Source organism: Haematobia irritans, chromosome 5 (genome assembly GCF_050003625.1).
Source record: "Haematobia irritans isolate KBUSLIRL chromosome 5, ASM5000362v1, whole genome shotgun sequence".
Lineage (NCBI taxonomy): Eukaryota > Metazoa > Arthropoda > Insecta > Diptera > Muscidae > Haematobia > Haematobia irritans.
The window spans coordinates 79610877-79627066 of NC_134401.1; the positions used below are offsets into that span (position 1 = coordinate 79610877).

A 16190-nucleotide genomic window follows, 5' to 3' on the forward strand; every position below is an offset into this window, starting at 1 on the left:
TAAATCTGTTGTAGTTAGTGTTTTCTTTTTCCCGGACTTTTTTCATTCCCGGGAAAGCGGGAATTTTTTTTCGAATTTCCCGGGATCCCGGTCAAAGAAAAAAAATCCTTGTAATAATTATGAAATTGTGCAATTGCAAACGTGTGTCACATAAGTTAAAATGTCCTTTTGTTTATAAGGGTTTACTCAGTCTACCCGAATGTCGGTTTACAGAAATATGACAATCATAAATTGGGAAGCGCAATCTTCTTTTTAACAATTGGGAGCCCGTTAGAATCTGGGCTAGAACCCACGAGTATGTGTATGTCCCACAAGGCAAGTACTACTGCTTGGTACCGTAGTTATTCACATTACACTTCCAAAAACCACTTTAACTAGATTTCAACTGTCATGTGCCATATAAAACCCTCTATTATAGATAAAATATTGTAATGAAAATTTCGCGGGAATTCCTGCACTTCATTCCCGGGAAAGCGGGAGCGATAAACTAGCAAATTGCCGGGAATTCCCGGGATCCCTTTCTCGGGAAAAAATCCCTAGTTGTAGTACATGTCAAATAAAATATTTCTGGAAGTCAAATCTTAGAATAGCAAAAAAACAACAGATGAGAAATTTTTAAAATTGAAAAGTTGCCTGTGGGCAACTTTGGGCAATTGTGGTAGTAAAATTACATATTTTTGGACATAAGACCTGGAGAAAAAAAGGTTTGAAAAACAATGATTTTGAAAAAATTTTGAACTTCAATTGGGATGTCCCAGTGACGAGAAATGCGCCGATGATGTGGAAAACATATCTGCAGTGCGGTGGGGAATTTGGAAGAAATCGTAAAAAGGGAGGAAGCCACTTCTTGGCAACATACTAGTGGATTAGCACGAATATTGGCGCTTTATAAATTATATATCGAAAGGGTTAAAAGGTATAGTTTGGTCATACGGAACTCAACTCTGGGGTACAGCAAGTGCAATATTGTAAGAGCGCCATGGTGCATAAAAAATTGCAATGTTGATAAAGATCTTAACACTACCATCGAAGAGGAAATAAAAAAGCTCTGCCTATCATACGAAAGCAAATTATCCCTGCATCCTAACATATTAGCCCGACAGTTATTCAACTTCGGAGGTCATAACCGCCTCCAAAGACGCGATACATTAAACCTTGCTTGGAACATTGTTATAATTTATCTGTAAAAGCTTACTGAGATCGAAGCTGGGGATAATTGCAATGGCAAATCTCCAAAATAACTTAAACCATATTAAGATTTGACAACTTATTGTTATTTTCATTATTTTGAAAGAGTCAAAAAATAAATATACATTAAAAAAATGTATAAACAAGGAATTGATGGAATTCATATGGTAAAATTTGGTGTAAAGTTTGAAATTTAATATTTTAGCTGAGTGGAGTAAGTGCAGTAAATGTGGTACAGGCTGGTAATGTGGTATAATAACTTTTTCCTCTATCTAACACCTTACGAGATGCCTTCATGTGCCGTTAAGACATTGGTTGAGGAGTCACTGAAAACAAAGACAAAACTCAGTATGGGATGTGATACAAATGCACATGATAAAGGGTGATACGGTCAAAATTTGGTCAAGGGAAAACGCGTGTAAATCGGTGAAATCGTTTATTTAAAAAATCAAATTAAATTTCTTTTTCAAGTTCAATTAGTATAAAATTCAGAAAAAATATTCAGTTAGGCTTTCGCTTTTCCAAATCCGAATTGCCGGGCCTCACGCTTGATACCTGCCATCAGATTTTGTACAGGCACCTTTTCCACCTTCTTCGTCGCAGAAAGCCAGTTTGCCTTGAACTGCTGCTCGTCCTTAGCAGTTTTTTTGATCTTCTTCAGGTTCCGCTCTGGCGTGTTGGGAGGGTTCTTGTCCTTGAGAACCACCTACACGTTGTTGGCGGCGTACCACTCCATGGCCTTTTTACCGTAATGGCAAGATGCCAAATCCGTCCAAAACAGTACGGAACAACCGTGTTTCTTCAGGAAAGGCAGCAGACGTTTATTCAAACACTCTTTCACGTAAATTTCTTGGCTGACAGTCCCGGAAGCTATGAAAATGCTGCTTTTCAAGCCACATGTACAGATGGCTTGCCAAACCAGATATTTCTTTGCGAACTTTGACAGTTTTATGTGCTTGAAAATATCTGCTACCTTTCCCCTTCCTTTTTCCGTATAAAACTCCTGTCCCGGAAGCTGCTTGTAGTCGGCGTTGACGTAGGTTTCGTCGTCCATTACCACGCAGTCAAACTTCGTCAGCATCGTCGTGTACAGCCTCCAGGATCGCGCTTTGGCCGTCACTACCTTCTTGTAAGTCGATAGTCCGGCTCGTTGTTTGGTTCGATGCGCGGTTGTAGACGATACACCCAGCTTATTTGCGGCATCTCGGAGAGAGAGGTTAGGGTTTCGCTTGAAACTACCGGCAACTCTCTTTGTCGTCTCAGCGGCTTCTGGTTTTCGATTTCCCCCCGATCCAGACTTCCTGGCTGTCAACAAACGTTCCCCAAACACTTTAATTACATTTGTAACGGTTGATCTGGCAACTTTTAGCGATTTTGCCAGCTTTGCGTGCGAGTAGCTCGGATTTTCGCGATGCGCGAGCAAAATTTTGATACGCTGCTCTTTGTGCTTGGACGGCATTTTGACAACTGAAGAGTAAATTCCAAAATCAAATGAAGGGTATAAAAATAGGAGTAACATTCTACACACACACCTTCAAAATGAGGGGTGTTCAGGTTTTTTAAATGCAAAATTGAAAGAAATACGTCAAGTTTATATTAACCAAATTTTGATCGTATCACCCTTTAGTATATGGGGAAGTAGTGATATTAATACAAGGGGAGAGTCGCTAACAGAATTTATTTTGAGTACTAAACTGGTATTTTGCAATCAGGGAGATGCACCAACCTTCGTCACCAAAAATAGGCAATAGGTTTTGGACGTCACATTGGCCCTCCGGAATTGAATGATAAGATATCTGAGTGGCAAGTTTGGAGGGAACATAGCTTCTCAGATCATCGTTACATCAGTTTCAAATTGGCTGTTCGTACTTGAAAGACAATATTTCCACCAAATGTGAGGAAAACTGATAGGAATAGGTATGGGGATACGTTCAATATGATGATACCAGAAATATCAGATATAAATATAAGCACTGTGCAGGATATCGAACAAACCGTGGAGCGGGTTTCAAAGGCCTTCACCATCTCACTAAAAGCTGCATGCCCTAGGGGAAAAATCGACCGCCATGGTGGTCTACGGAGTTAAGTAATATGAGGAAATCCTGCAGGAAGCTCTTTAAAAAAGCAAGGTCCACAAGAGCTCCGGAGGATTGGGACACTTACAAGATGAATCTGAGAGGATATAAATGAGAACTACGGGGGGTATTAGCATCCGCTACAGGTTTCATTAAAACGTCGGAGGGCAATTGGACAACGTCCTGTGAGGAGATGTTGGAGGTACTTTTAGACACACATTTTCTCGGAAATCAGACGGTGGAACCATGTTCTGGCGGTGCAACAGAGGCTCAGCGGTCATTTCCTATCGAGGGAATTGTATAATAAAATGGGCTTTATATAGTTTTGGACCATTCAAATCGCCCGGACCTGATGGAATTACTCCGGCGGAGTTACAAGCAGTGACTGATAGAATTATCCCTTGGTTAACGGTGATATATAAAGGATGTATAAACTAGCGTTGATTCAAGTTTGCTCTCGAAACGACCGCATGCATACTCGAAGGGCAGGTCTACTGAGACCGCATTGCATGAACTAGTCGGTTTGATTGTAAGCTCAATATCTGTCAATGGATACACAATTGTGGCGTTTCTAGAAATTGAAGGGGCATTCAATAACGTCCATCCGAGCTCGATATTAAACTGACAACTCTGCCGAGTCAAGAGCTACAACTTTGCTAAATACATCAAACAGAAATTCACAGCAGTTTTCGAGCTATGGCCATACGAAAATTACAAAAAACAAGTGCTCAAAATTGAATTTGGCGACAAAATTTTAGAGGCTCATAAAAGACGAACGGTAACCAATTTCTCAAAATCCAGAAATTACATTTCTCCCCTCTTTCTCTCTCTCTTTCGGCTGGGATAAGTGATTTTTTGTTTGGAGTCAAAAAGTTGAATTTTGCGTCACAGTGTAATCAAAAATCGAACTTTTAAGTGAAAATCTCAGAAAGCCAAAAGAGATTATTGATTACCACCATGAAAGAAAATTTAGTTTATTTTAGAAAAATTTACCTAAAATATTTCACTAAATGCAACATGAGACCAATAAGTTAATAATTTTTGTCAAATTGGAGAACATTTATTAAAAATAATCATTTTTTCTGTTGGTTAAGAAAATTTAATATTTTGAAGGAAAAAACGTTTAAGAAAAACATACTCATTTGAGAAACTTGTGAATGCATTTTAAGTAAACTTTTAGTAATTTGTAAACTATTTTCCAATTTAGTAAACTTGTGTACATCATATGTAATTATAAAACTTTTTTCTCACTTTTAGTTTACATCATTAAAGTACGTAAAAATAATCATTAAAGTACGTAAGAATGTTCACGCATTTGGCAAAATTTCACTAAAATCACGTAATTTTCCTAAACTAAAATAAAGTTAAATCAACTATAAAAAATTTCGTTGAATTTTTCTGGGTGTAAAAATAATCGTAAAATCGATTTTGGATTTTTAACTTTTTTTGATGTAGACCAACAAATATCGATTTTTAGGTCTTCCGTTTTTATTTTGAATTGTACTTTTAATAAAGGAACTATATATTTACTAATTTGTACACTAAAACAAGTAAGTAAAGTAAAAAGTCGGGCGGGGTCGACTATATGATACCCTAAACCATCAATGGTGTAGGTTTGGGAGATAAACCACATTTCCATATTTAAGAACATTAAAGTGTACATTTTTATGGGAGTTTTATTACACTATGAACGAGAATGTCTGATATTAGGAGCTATAGTTGATTCTGCACCTACAGAGATAATATGCCACTAATATTGATTCCATCATTAAAGGACCACTATGTGGTTTGAGATGAAATCGCTCAATTAGTGTGGGTAATAAATCAAAATTTGTGAAAATAGGGCAATATATTTATGTAAGAGCTACATGTATGTCTAAATACGATCAGCTAATACATCTACATTTGAAGTTTGAGTAACATTGGCTAATAAACAAGAGTTTTATAGCCAAATTTGAGACAATCGAGCGATGCATATATATGGGCGATATATTTAAATTTGAACCAATTTCAATAACCATAGAAGGTTACCTTGTTTGAATAAGATCGGTTGATAATAAATGGCTATTATGGTCAAAAATAGGGTTATTAGGGAGATATATCTAAATCTGAACCGAATCGGATTATATTTTGCAGGCTTGGTTGATATTACAGAAGATTATCTTGTGCTAAATTTGAGTAGGTTAGGTTAGGTTATGTGGCAGCCCGATGTATCAGGCTCACTAAGACTATTCAGTCCATTGTGATACCACAGTGGTGAACTTCTCTCTTATCACTGAGTGCTGCCCGATTCCATGTTAAGCTCAATGACAAGGGACCTCCTTTTTATAGCCGAGTCCGAACGGCGTTCCACATTCCAGTGAAACCACATAGAGAAGCTTTGAAACCCTCAGAAATGTCACCAGCATTACTGAGGTGGTATAATCCACCGCTGAAAAACTTTTTGGTGTTCGGTCGTAGCAGGAATCGAACCCACGACCTTGTGTATGCAAGGCGGGCATGCTAACCATTGCACCACGGTGGCTCCCTAAAATTTGAGTAAGATCGATTAGAAAATGAGTGCAATATGTCCAAAACTAAGGTTAATATTGGAAATTTTTGAAAATCGGCCAATTCATATATATTTGGAGCTATATCTAAATCTGAACCGATTTCCTTGATTTTTCGCACACATAGTTAGTAGTGAAGAAAATAAGGGTAAGCGAACTATGAGTAAGTATGAGAGCTATATCTAAATTTGAACCGATTTGCAGACTTGAACAGTGATGAAACAGATTACTTGGTGCCAAATTTTATGACGATCGGTTTGTAAAAAAGCGCAACATGACCCCATTTGTCGAAATCGTGCGATACATATATATGGGGGCTATATCTAAATTTGATCCGATTTCTTCCAAATCCAAGAGCGTATCGTCCTTGTGCCCAAACAATACCCTGTACCAAATTTCATCAAAATCGGTTAATAATTGCGATCGGAATCCAGCGAACAACAAATACATGGGCAGACGGACGGACATCAACCGCTAGATCGACTCAGGAGGTGATTTTGAGTCGATCGATGTATATTCCATGGGGTCTAAAATCAATATTTCTGGTAGGCACATTTTTTGGCAGATCAAAGTTATTATACCCTGACCACTATGTGGTTTAGAATAGAAAAAGAGGAAATCGCTCAATTAGTGTGGGTAATAAATCCAAGTTTCTAAAAATAGGGCAATAGATTTATGTAAAAGCTACATGTAAGTCTAAATACGATCGGGTAATACATGTACATTTGAAATTTGAGCAACATTGGTTAATAAAGCAGAATATTATCGCCAAATTTGGGAAAATCGAGCGTTGCATTTATATGGGGGCTGTATCTAAATCTGAACCGATTTGTATGATATTTTGCACATATAGTCAGTACTACACGCTCACAAAAAATCGCTTCTGTAACATATACTCCCAAACATATTTTGCTTCAAGCATATACATTTTTGGGTATTGCCCAAACATTTATATGTTTGATCTCTTCCAATATATAATATGTTTGAAAGCATATTGGTCTAAACAATATATGTTTGGGTAGTCTAAGTTCCAAACATTTTGTATTTTTGCATCCAAATTCAATAATGTTGTCTTCCAAAAAACAATATGTTATTATGTGGACATATAATATGTTTGGAAGCATTTTGCACCCAAAAATATTATATGCTTAAAAAAATTCTCCAAAACAATATTGTGCTCCAAATTTTATTTATTTATTTATATATTTACAATCATAATGAATTATGAAAATAAACAGGTAATATAGGTGCTAACAACATAGGTTTTCGACCTGAATGCTCAAAATTTTGTTTCTGCCTAATTGTATATTCTCCCACATCTTTCTCACTTCCACGAGATTTTTTAGTTCTTAGCACCTTTTTCTGTAATACAAACATTGTAGAAGAAATTATTCAATTGTATGATTTTTTTATTTTAATTTTACCTTTTGCCGGCCGGGGATTCGAACAGCGGACCACTCAGTTTGTAAGGATCAAAGAAGTAGCTGATCAATTGCCCAAGGACAAATAAAATGTTAATTTTTTAATAACAAGCAACAACCACCAACTTAATTCAATATCGCTCCCTGTTAAATAGCGCTCCAAGCTACTAAACACATATATGTTTATAGGCTATTTCTAAATTAATATATGTTTGCATCCAAGCATATTATATTTACAAACATTTTATGTCCCAAACATAATATGTTCTAACATATTAACATATATGTCCCAAACATGTTATGCTGGTTTATGAACATTATATGCTTGCACTCAAAAATATTGTGTTTAAAAATTTGTGTTCCAAACATATAATGTTTATAGCCAAACATATGAAGAACAGTCTTTTTCAACCGTGTATAGAAGATTAGAGTAAGCCAAATTTGAGTAAGATCGGTTGATAAAAAAAGGGTTTTATGGCCAAATTTGTAAAAATCGGGCGGTACATATATATGGGAGTTATAGCTAAATTTGAACCGATTTCGATAATTTTGCAGATATTGTAAGTGCTCTAGAAAATTAGATTTGGCCAAATTTGAGTCAGATCGGTTGATATATAAGGGACTTATGGCCAAATTTTGGAAAATCGGGCGATACATATATTTATATGGGAGCTATATCTAAATTTGATTCGATTTTTTCCATCAAAAATCAATATTTCTGGTAGGCACATTTTTTGGCAAAGTTATTATACCCTGACCACTATGTGGTTTAGGGTATAAAAACAGTGAACCCACCAGGAACGAAAATTTTAGTTGTAGAAAAATTTGATTAATATTAGAACATTTTAACTAAACTGTATTAGAAACGCAGATGTCACGCCGATTTCACAAAAATAAGTAAATAATTTTCGACAAATTCAAGAAAATTTGCTAGACAAAATTATTATTTTTCACTTTGTTACAGTTGCAAGTTTTTTTCCTACCAAAGCTATTTCCACCAAAAAATTGTGCCCAAAAACCAAGTTCTTTTTATTTAAAAAGACAAAGTTAAATTCTTTTTCTTAAGAAGGCAAGTGTTGCTAGGCTTGAACGGTGATGTATTACTAACGTTTATTCGATTTCAATTTCTTCTTACAGCTAAGTGTATATATATACAAAAGGTATATACACTTGCTCCAAAATTGTTCTTCAATATAGCTATGCAGGTTAAGGCAAAAAAAATAAAGGGACTGTTACAGCAAAACCAGTATTTTACATAACAACTCTTCAATACGAGAGAATGCAAAACGAACTCAAAGGCAATTTTGTAATTCATATTTGATATGCAAATGAGAACAGCGCTGGTTGAAAGTATGACTCTTATTTAACTATATTTATTCTAAGTGACTGTAACACACTTATGAAAGAAAATTTCGTAGTTTGAAGGAAAAAATTGGAACTCAAAATCGCAATAATGTCTTTAGTGACATATGAAGTTCAAGATGGGAGCATTACTGGTGAAATGTATAAATTTTAAGAAATTCTGAACTATTTTGTAGGAGTTACCAATTTAGTTAATCTTTCATTTGCGTAAAATGTTTTCCTCTGTTTTAGGTAATTTAACTAATATACGCAAAAAATATTAAAGTCATGGAAACTTTCTTAAGGCGTAATAGTTCCAGATACAAGGCGAATATACATGTGTAAAATTATCCGGTATAACTCTAAAAAAAAACTTTAAAAAGTTGGTAATTCGATTTTTCCAGATTGTAAAAAAGTCGACTTTTACAAAAAGGCTAAATTCTTGCAACAAGTAATGGTGGATTTACGACTGAACCGATTCAATAAGAATTTTTTTATATGTACACCGACTAAAACTTAATAAATAAGGCTAAATTGAATTAAGATTTGGGAAAAGTAAACAAAAATTATCAAAACCTGTTTGCTATTCAAATTAGATCATTTTATGATTTTGTGATAAACTTAATATTTTCTTCAATTTGCTAATTAATTGAAATGATTTGTTTGGTCTATTATATTTTTTTAAGTTAACTCAATTTAATTTCTTGTATTCAATTTAATATAATTTTATTCCGCACCAATTGTTGCAAAACAAATTAACAAACACTTTCTAATTTGGTGATAAAGTTAACATTCTCTTCAATTTGAAAATCATTTAACAATATTTTGTTTTGTTAAATATTTGTTTGTTAATTTAATAAATAAATTTTCAATAGAAAATAATTATTGAAGCTTGAATATAAGAAGGATCGAATTAAATCAAAATTTCTAAATTAATTTTTGTATTGTTTATTTGGATTTTTTTATTATAATTTAGCCAAGAGAAGAGATTTTGTAGTAAAGTTAAAATTGTCTTATATCCAAATCGTTTTTGCCAAATTATTTGGTAAAATAAAAAATTTTAATTAAATTTATTTTTTTGTACGCAAAACTAATGTTTATTTTTATTTACTTAGTTGTATGCAATTTCGTTGATTTAATTTATTTTTAATAACAAAAACGCTCATTTGACCTAAGAAAATATTAGTGGATTTAATATATTTTTAATAAAAATAACGCTCATTTGACCTAAATGAATATTAGGGGTTTTAATATGGGACAATTTGATATTTTGATATACCAACAGATAAAAAAACATTTGTGCATAACATGGAGAATACTCGTGCATTAAAAAACGTTCCACGTTCCTTATGCATATTTGTCATTTGCATATGGGAGAAGATAGATGAGGTTCCATTCCATCACATCTAACTTTTCGCGATGATATCTGACTATCTGATATTTACACACACGTACGCACACACACATACACACAGATATAACGTTCAAGTTCAACGCTAGTGCTGACTGGTGTTAATTGAGTTGGTGGTTTGAATTTTCGTTTTTTTGGGATGCATGGAGTACTCACCTCTCTTATAAGACGCCATGTTGGTTCCATGTTTGGGAAAAGTATGGCCTGTCGGCTAACACCGAAGCTCATTAGGACCACAGCCAAAAGGACAACAAAATAAATCATATTCTTCACCATTTTACCCATCATTGTCACCAGAGGACCTAAATGCATTGCAAAGTAAACGAAAAGGTTTCGCATTTATTTAGTCAGAAAGAATGCAAAGAAGACGGACCATTCGGTGTCCTAAATAAACTTTAAAGTAAAATAACAAAAATCGTTAACTTACCCAAATATTTGTTGACTCCCAAAATGTTGAGGATTCTCAGGTACCAGTATATGCTGTCAACACAATAAAACACTCTTCCAATGTCCATGGTATTTGGTCGAAAACGCAGCGAGAGTCCTATAAAGAATAGAATAATTGCTGCACCATCGCATGGATTCCACATGTTCCAAGCCCATACAGAAAATTTGTGTCTATAAAAGGAAGTATTTAGATCGGTAATTTCTTCAGCATTATCCTAGACTTTGATAATGGCTTACGTTATTGCAACAGGTTCAGATGATACAATTTCACGAATTTTTTCAAATCCCAGAGTTGTTATGTAGGCAATCGAGTAAATTTCTTGCCACCGTGGTACAGGCTCCATCTTAACTAATACTGTGAACGTGAACATTACCAGGAAAAACATGTACGCAATCTGAAAAACAAACAAATATCGCAGATAGTTAGATGTCGATCGACTAATATTCCTTAATAACTAAAGCATTGTAAAGGACCCCATTAAGCAGGATTAAATGGGGCAAAGTTTCCGATTTCATCGATGTGTCTAGATATGAAGTACTTCATATTCTAATTCATGCTGATTTCATCAGTGTATCCTACACTACAATACGGACACAATGGAAATAATTCAAGGACGCTTCTTGGAAACACTTCTGGAACTTTTGAGTAGATAAACACGAACACGTTTTTGTGTGAAAGCTGGGGACTGGGGTGTTCAAAGATGATCTTATTTTCAATTCTTTTTCGCATTTTTTTCTCACACTTTGACAGATAATATAAGCCAAATATGTTTCACCCTATGCATATCTTTGTTAAGGCCCGAAATAGTTAATTCCCCTCTGAGTGTTTCAAAACTTCTCTAAGTGGTTTCACTGCAATGTGGAACGCCGTTGTCATTGAGCTTAACATGGAATCGGGCAGCACTCAGTGATAAGAGAGAAGTTCACCAATGTGGTATCACAATGGACTGAATAGTCTAAGTGACCCTGATATATCGGGCTGCCACCTAACCTAACCTAACCTAATTCCTTTCTTTATTTATATATAAAGTAGTCTTGTGTCGTTCCGGAACGAACTAGTTCCAATGAACGGTTCACTAAAAGGAACGACTGTCACTAGTTCCATCTCTTTCGTTCTAATCGTTCCTTTTGTCAATTAGTTTTATTTTCAATTTACGCTCCATCGTTCCTCGGATCGCAGTTTGATTTTTTTACTTCTGTTTGAGCTATTTGCCAATTCATTCATTTTGGCGCGTATGTATTTAAATCATTGATTGATATGCTGCTATTTAAAAGAATCATTAATTCCATCTCAGGCTCTTCACAAACGACAAAAAAATCGTAATTTCTTGCAATGAATAATTTTGCACAGAGTATAGTATTATTCAATCCAAAAATCCATCCAAAGAGTTTGGCTTCCGGAATTTAGTTACTTTCTTAAATTTTCCATTCCTTTAATTTTTTTTTTACTATATTACTATAAACTATTTCAATTTTCCATATTTTTGTATCTTTCAATTGACCATGAACTTCGTTACACAAAGTAAACCAACAATGTAATGTCTGTCTTTAGTAGATGACAGTGATGACAAATATACAGATCCGGAACGAAAAGGAACGATGGAACTATTTGAAGGAACTAGTTCCTTTGTACAAAACGAACGATGAGTCCGAATCCCTACGGTGAACGATTTTGCCCAAGACTAATATTAAGCAAATGTCTTATCAAATTCACATGTTTTTTGTAATTCCGCAACAAGCTTAAGACCCTAGCAGTCAAAGCTTACAATTATATTTAAAATTTTATTGCAAATGTAATTAATTAAGAAATAAATAAAAATAAATAAATAATTTAAACAAATGTAATGAACCAAACACAATATGCTCTAACATATTAACATACATGTCCCAAACATATTATACTAGTTTATGAACATTATATGCTTGCACTTAAAAGAAATGTGCTAAATAAGAGTTTTTGCTATTTGTTTGCAAATGCAAGTGTTTTGCAAACATTGTTTACAGTTTGCTTGTAAATGCAATTGTTTTATAAAATTAAACAAAACTTGTCATTCTTGCCATTGAAAATTGTGCCAAAAAGTTGTGTAAATAAATTGTGTCAAATTAATTATTTAAAGGTGAGTTTCTATTAATTTAATGCCTACAAAAAAAAAATAATTTTCAAACTTATTTCCATATCCAGATCTGAATCTGATAACGAATTTGTAATTCAAGGACTAAGCATACAAGACTTGCATAAGTTATTCTATAAGCCGCTTCAATCATCCCTTTTTATACCCTCCACCGTAGGGTGGGGGGTATATTAACTTTGTCATTCCGGTTGTAACACATCGAAATATTGATCTAAGACCCCATAAAGTATATATATTCTGGGTCGTGGTGAAATTCTGAGTCGATCTGAGCTTATCCGTCCGTCCGTCCGTCCGTCTGTTGAAATCACGCTATCTTCCGAACGAAATAAGCTATCGACTTGAAACTTGGCACAAGTAGTTGTTATTGATGTAGGTCGGATGGTATTAAAAATGGGCCATATCGGTCCCTTTTTACGTATGGCCCCCATATAAACGGACCCCCAAATTTGGCTTGCGAGGCCTCTAAGAGAAGCAAATTTCATCCGTTACCGGGCTGAAATTTGGTACATGGTCTCTAACAACCATGCAAAAATTTGTCCATATCGGTCCATAATTATATATAGCCCCCATATAAACCGATCCCCCGATTTGGCTTGCGGAGCCTCTAAGAGAAGCAAATTTCATCCGATCCGGCTGAAATTTGGTACATGATGTTAGTATATGGTCTCTACACGCACAGAAAAAACATGTTTGGACATGGTTGCCGCATCCATTTAATGCTTATTTAGAGTATGTAATTGTCGCGAAAACCATGTATTTTGTCTTTGTAAAAATAATTTTCGAGCGGAGAAAAATATATGTTGGCAATAAGCATTTAAATGGTTCTCAAATGCCGCAAACATGTTCTATTATTTAAATGATAGAATTTGAGACCATTATATGGTCAGGAAAATCATGTATCTGACCATTCAATTTTTTTACTTTTTTGCAGAGAAAAAAATATTTTTATAGTTTACGTATAGACATGTCTACAACAATTACATGGCCATAAAGACCATGTACATTGTTTTCGTGACCATTTAATTTTTTAATTTTTTTGCAGCGACAAGAATTTTATAAAAACATTGAGCAGGTACACACGATTTTCATTTTGCGCGTCAGTCGTGTGTTGATTGTTTCTTGGAATGGACGGAGAATACGGAATTATTGTGTTTTGTGTTAATTTATTTATTCAGAAATGGCACGTGGTTTTATGTGAATACAAAAAAGGAAAGTGTAATTGAAAAAAATATACCTGATTTTTGTTCTGCATTTTGATATATGGTATAATTTATTTTTATTTGCAGTTACATGATGTCTGCGTTTGTACATTTGATGGGCGAGAAGTAAATATGGAATGATTACTTATTGTTGAAATTGAACCAAACTAGGGTGTGTAAAAATATGTGAAGTTTGCTTGCACGACATTATAAATACAAATAAACAATGAATTAGTTTATAAATAAATAAAAACAAATAAATAAAGTTGATTTTGTGTTTTCTTTTCTCAAGTGGCGTCCTTTTTTCGACGACGAAAAAAGTTTTTTCATAAAAATCAAAACATTTTAGGTTGTGACCATGTTCTTTTAACTAGAAGAAAAACATTTTTGACGAATAACATAACATTTTAGATCGTGACCATTGTCTTTTAATGGAAACAAAATTCTTTTTATCAATATAATAACATTTTAGATGAGGACAATTGTATTTTTCTTAGAACTATGTTCACTGAGCCAACATGGTTGCAGGTTAAAATGATACATGGTCGCCGCAAAAATAGCTGCTATCATATTATTTTGCTCTTCGAATATGATTGTGGAAATCATGTTTCTTCTCTGCGTGTAATGACCATGCCAAAAGTGGTCCATATCAGTCCATAATCATTTATAGCCACCATATAAACCGATCCCGAGATTTGGTTTTGGAGCCTCTTGGAGGAGCAAATTTCATTCGAGTGAGTTGAAATTTGTGGATGACAGTCTTTCGTAGAAGTTTCTACGCAATCCATGGTGGAGGGTACATAAGATTCGGCCTGGCCGAACCTACGGCCGTATATACTTGTTAATATTTACCAAGCCGAAAATCTTAGTTTAAACGAATCACCAGATCACCATGCGCTTGACGATATAACATAAAAAGTTCTACACCAGATCGTCTTACATATTTGTGCCACTCATACCACACCATCTCGCAGAACAATTTCAATTACATCGTCGACCCCATTAATGATGCTGTCGCATTCCCATAAACTGTTTATGTGATGCATCAAGTCCAGCCACAACAACTACTTCTTTGGATAGTGCGTATTGGTAATGTATTTATTTAACTTATATTTTATTTATTTTTATTTATTTATTTTTTTTCTTATTTCTTTAATATTTATTCGGCAGCAATTTAATTATCAATAAGCGCCACATGTCAAAATGCTGTTGAAAAGGTGGAGGAAAAAAAAACTAATATTGCTGCGAATAACAGAAAATTTTGAGGGGATGCGTAGTTCGTTTTTTATATTTTAATTTTATATTTTTATAGTAATAAAATAATTTTAATTTTATATTTTTATAGTAAAAAAATATAAAATAAAGTATAAATATTTTTTTAGTTAATCAATAAAAAACTGATTTGAAACAATAAAAATGTTTTAAACGCTTACTAATTTCATTAAAAAAATCGTGTTTTTAAGCATTTGCAAAACGTGTATTTTAGCATTTAGAAAACGTTTAATTACGATACTTACAAAACATGTTTTGCAATCGTCGTTTAGACGCTTATAAATAAGGGTCCTTTTCGATTATAAAACACTTACTTTGATGTCTTTTGTAAGTGTCACAGCAAACGTTTCATAAGTGTTTCTTTTACATTTGAACGCTTATAATCATATGTAAATGCTTGCTGGGAACAAGCCTTTTAGTCTATGTAGTAGGTATAGGAACACAACTAAACGAAATTTGAATTTCTCACAAATAGTTGATATTTTGGTAACTGTCTAAAGTTTGCACTTTGAATGGCGCTAGATAAAATTTACTAAAATAAAACTACATTTCCCTAATGGTGGATTCAGACGTTGTTATTTTCTTTGAATGTGCTTGTGAGTGCATTTATATCTGTTATATAAATAGTGTTATTTTCCGTTTCTCGTTTTAGTGCTAATATCGAACCGCAGATATACAGGCATTCAAAAAGCCTGAAAATTTTCTTAAAATTATCGCATGGTATTTTCGCATTTTTGTCATCTTCGTTATTTATATTGGATTATGTTATAGATATATATTTTTGTTTACTTTACTTACAGAATCTGCCCAAAATTTCGTTATTGGCGCTGTATAAAACTCGTACACCTTCTTCTTGAGTCGCAGTGGCTGATGCTGTTTTACTTCATATTCCGTATGATGAAGGAAATCCCGAAATTGTGATGGATCGGAGTCCGTAAGAGATACCTAAAAGTCAGCATCATTGCAATAATAATGTAGAACATAAATAAAAAGAAAATAAAATAAATTATTATCCGTATTTATTTAAATATTCTTGTATAGATCTATTGCTAAATCATAGGCGACTTTATAAAATTAGATCAGTATTATTTACAATAGAGTTGAAATAAAAAAAAAAAAACTCAATAGCCCATAGACCAAAAACATTTAGGATAA

The 16190-nt window shown here is 33.9% G+C and overlaps 1 protein-coding gene across 9 annotated transcripts in view; it reads right to left on the minus strand.

Annotated features, from left to right (window-relative positions):
* Trpm (transient receptor potential cation channel, subfamily M) overlaps positions 1–16190 on the minus strand; it is a 521822-nt gene that overhangs the window by 29129 nt on the left and 476503 nt on the right. For all 9 annotated transcript variants that reach the window (XM_075313652.1, XM_075313649.1, XM_075313650.1 and 6 more), the window contains 4 exons: positions 15834–15980; positions 10670–10827; positions 10413–10603; positions 10142–10287 (listed from right to left, as the gene is read on the minus strand). In XM_075313652.1, the coding sequence (XP_075169767.1) occupies positions 10142–10287; positions 10413–10603; positions 10670–10827; positions 15834–15980 (642 nt within the window). The remainder of the gene's footprint in view (positions 1–10141; positions 10288–10412; positions 10604–10669; positions 10828–15833; positions 15981–16190) is intronic.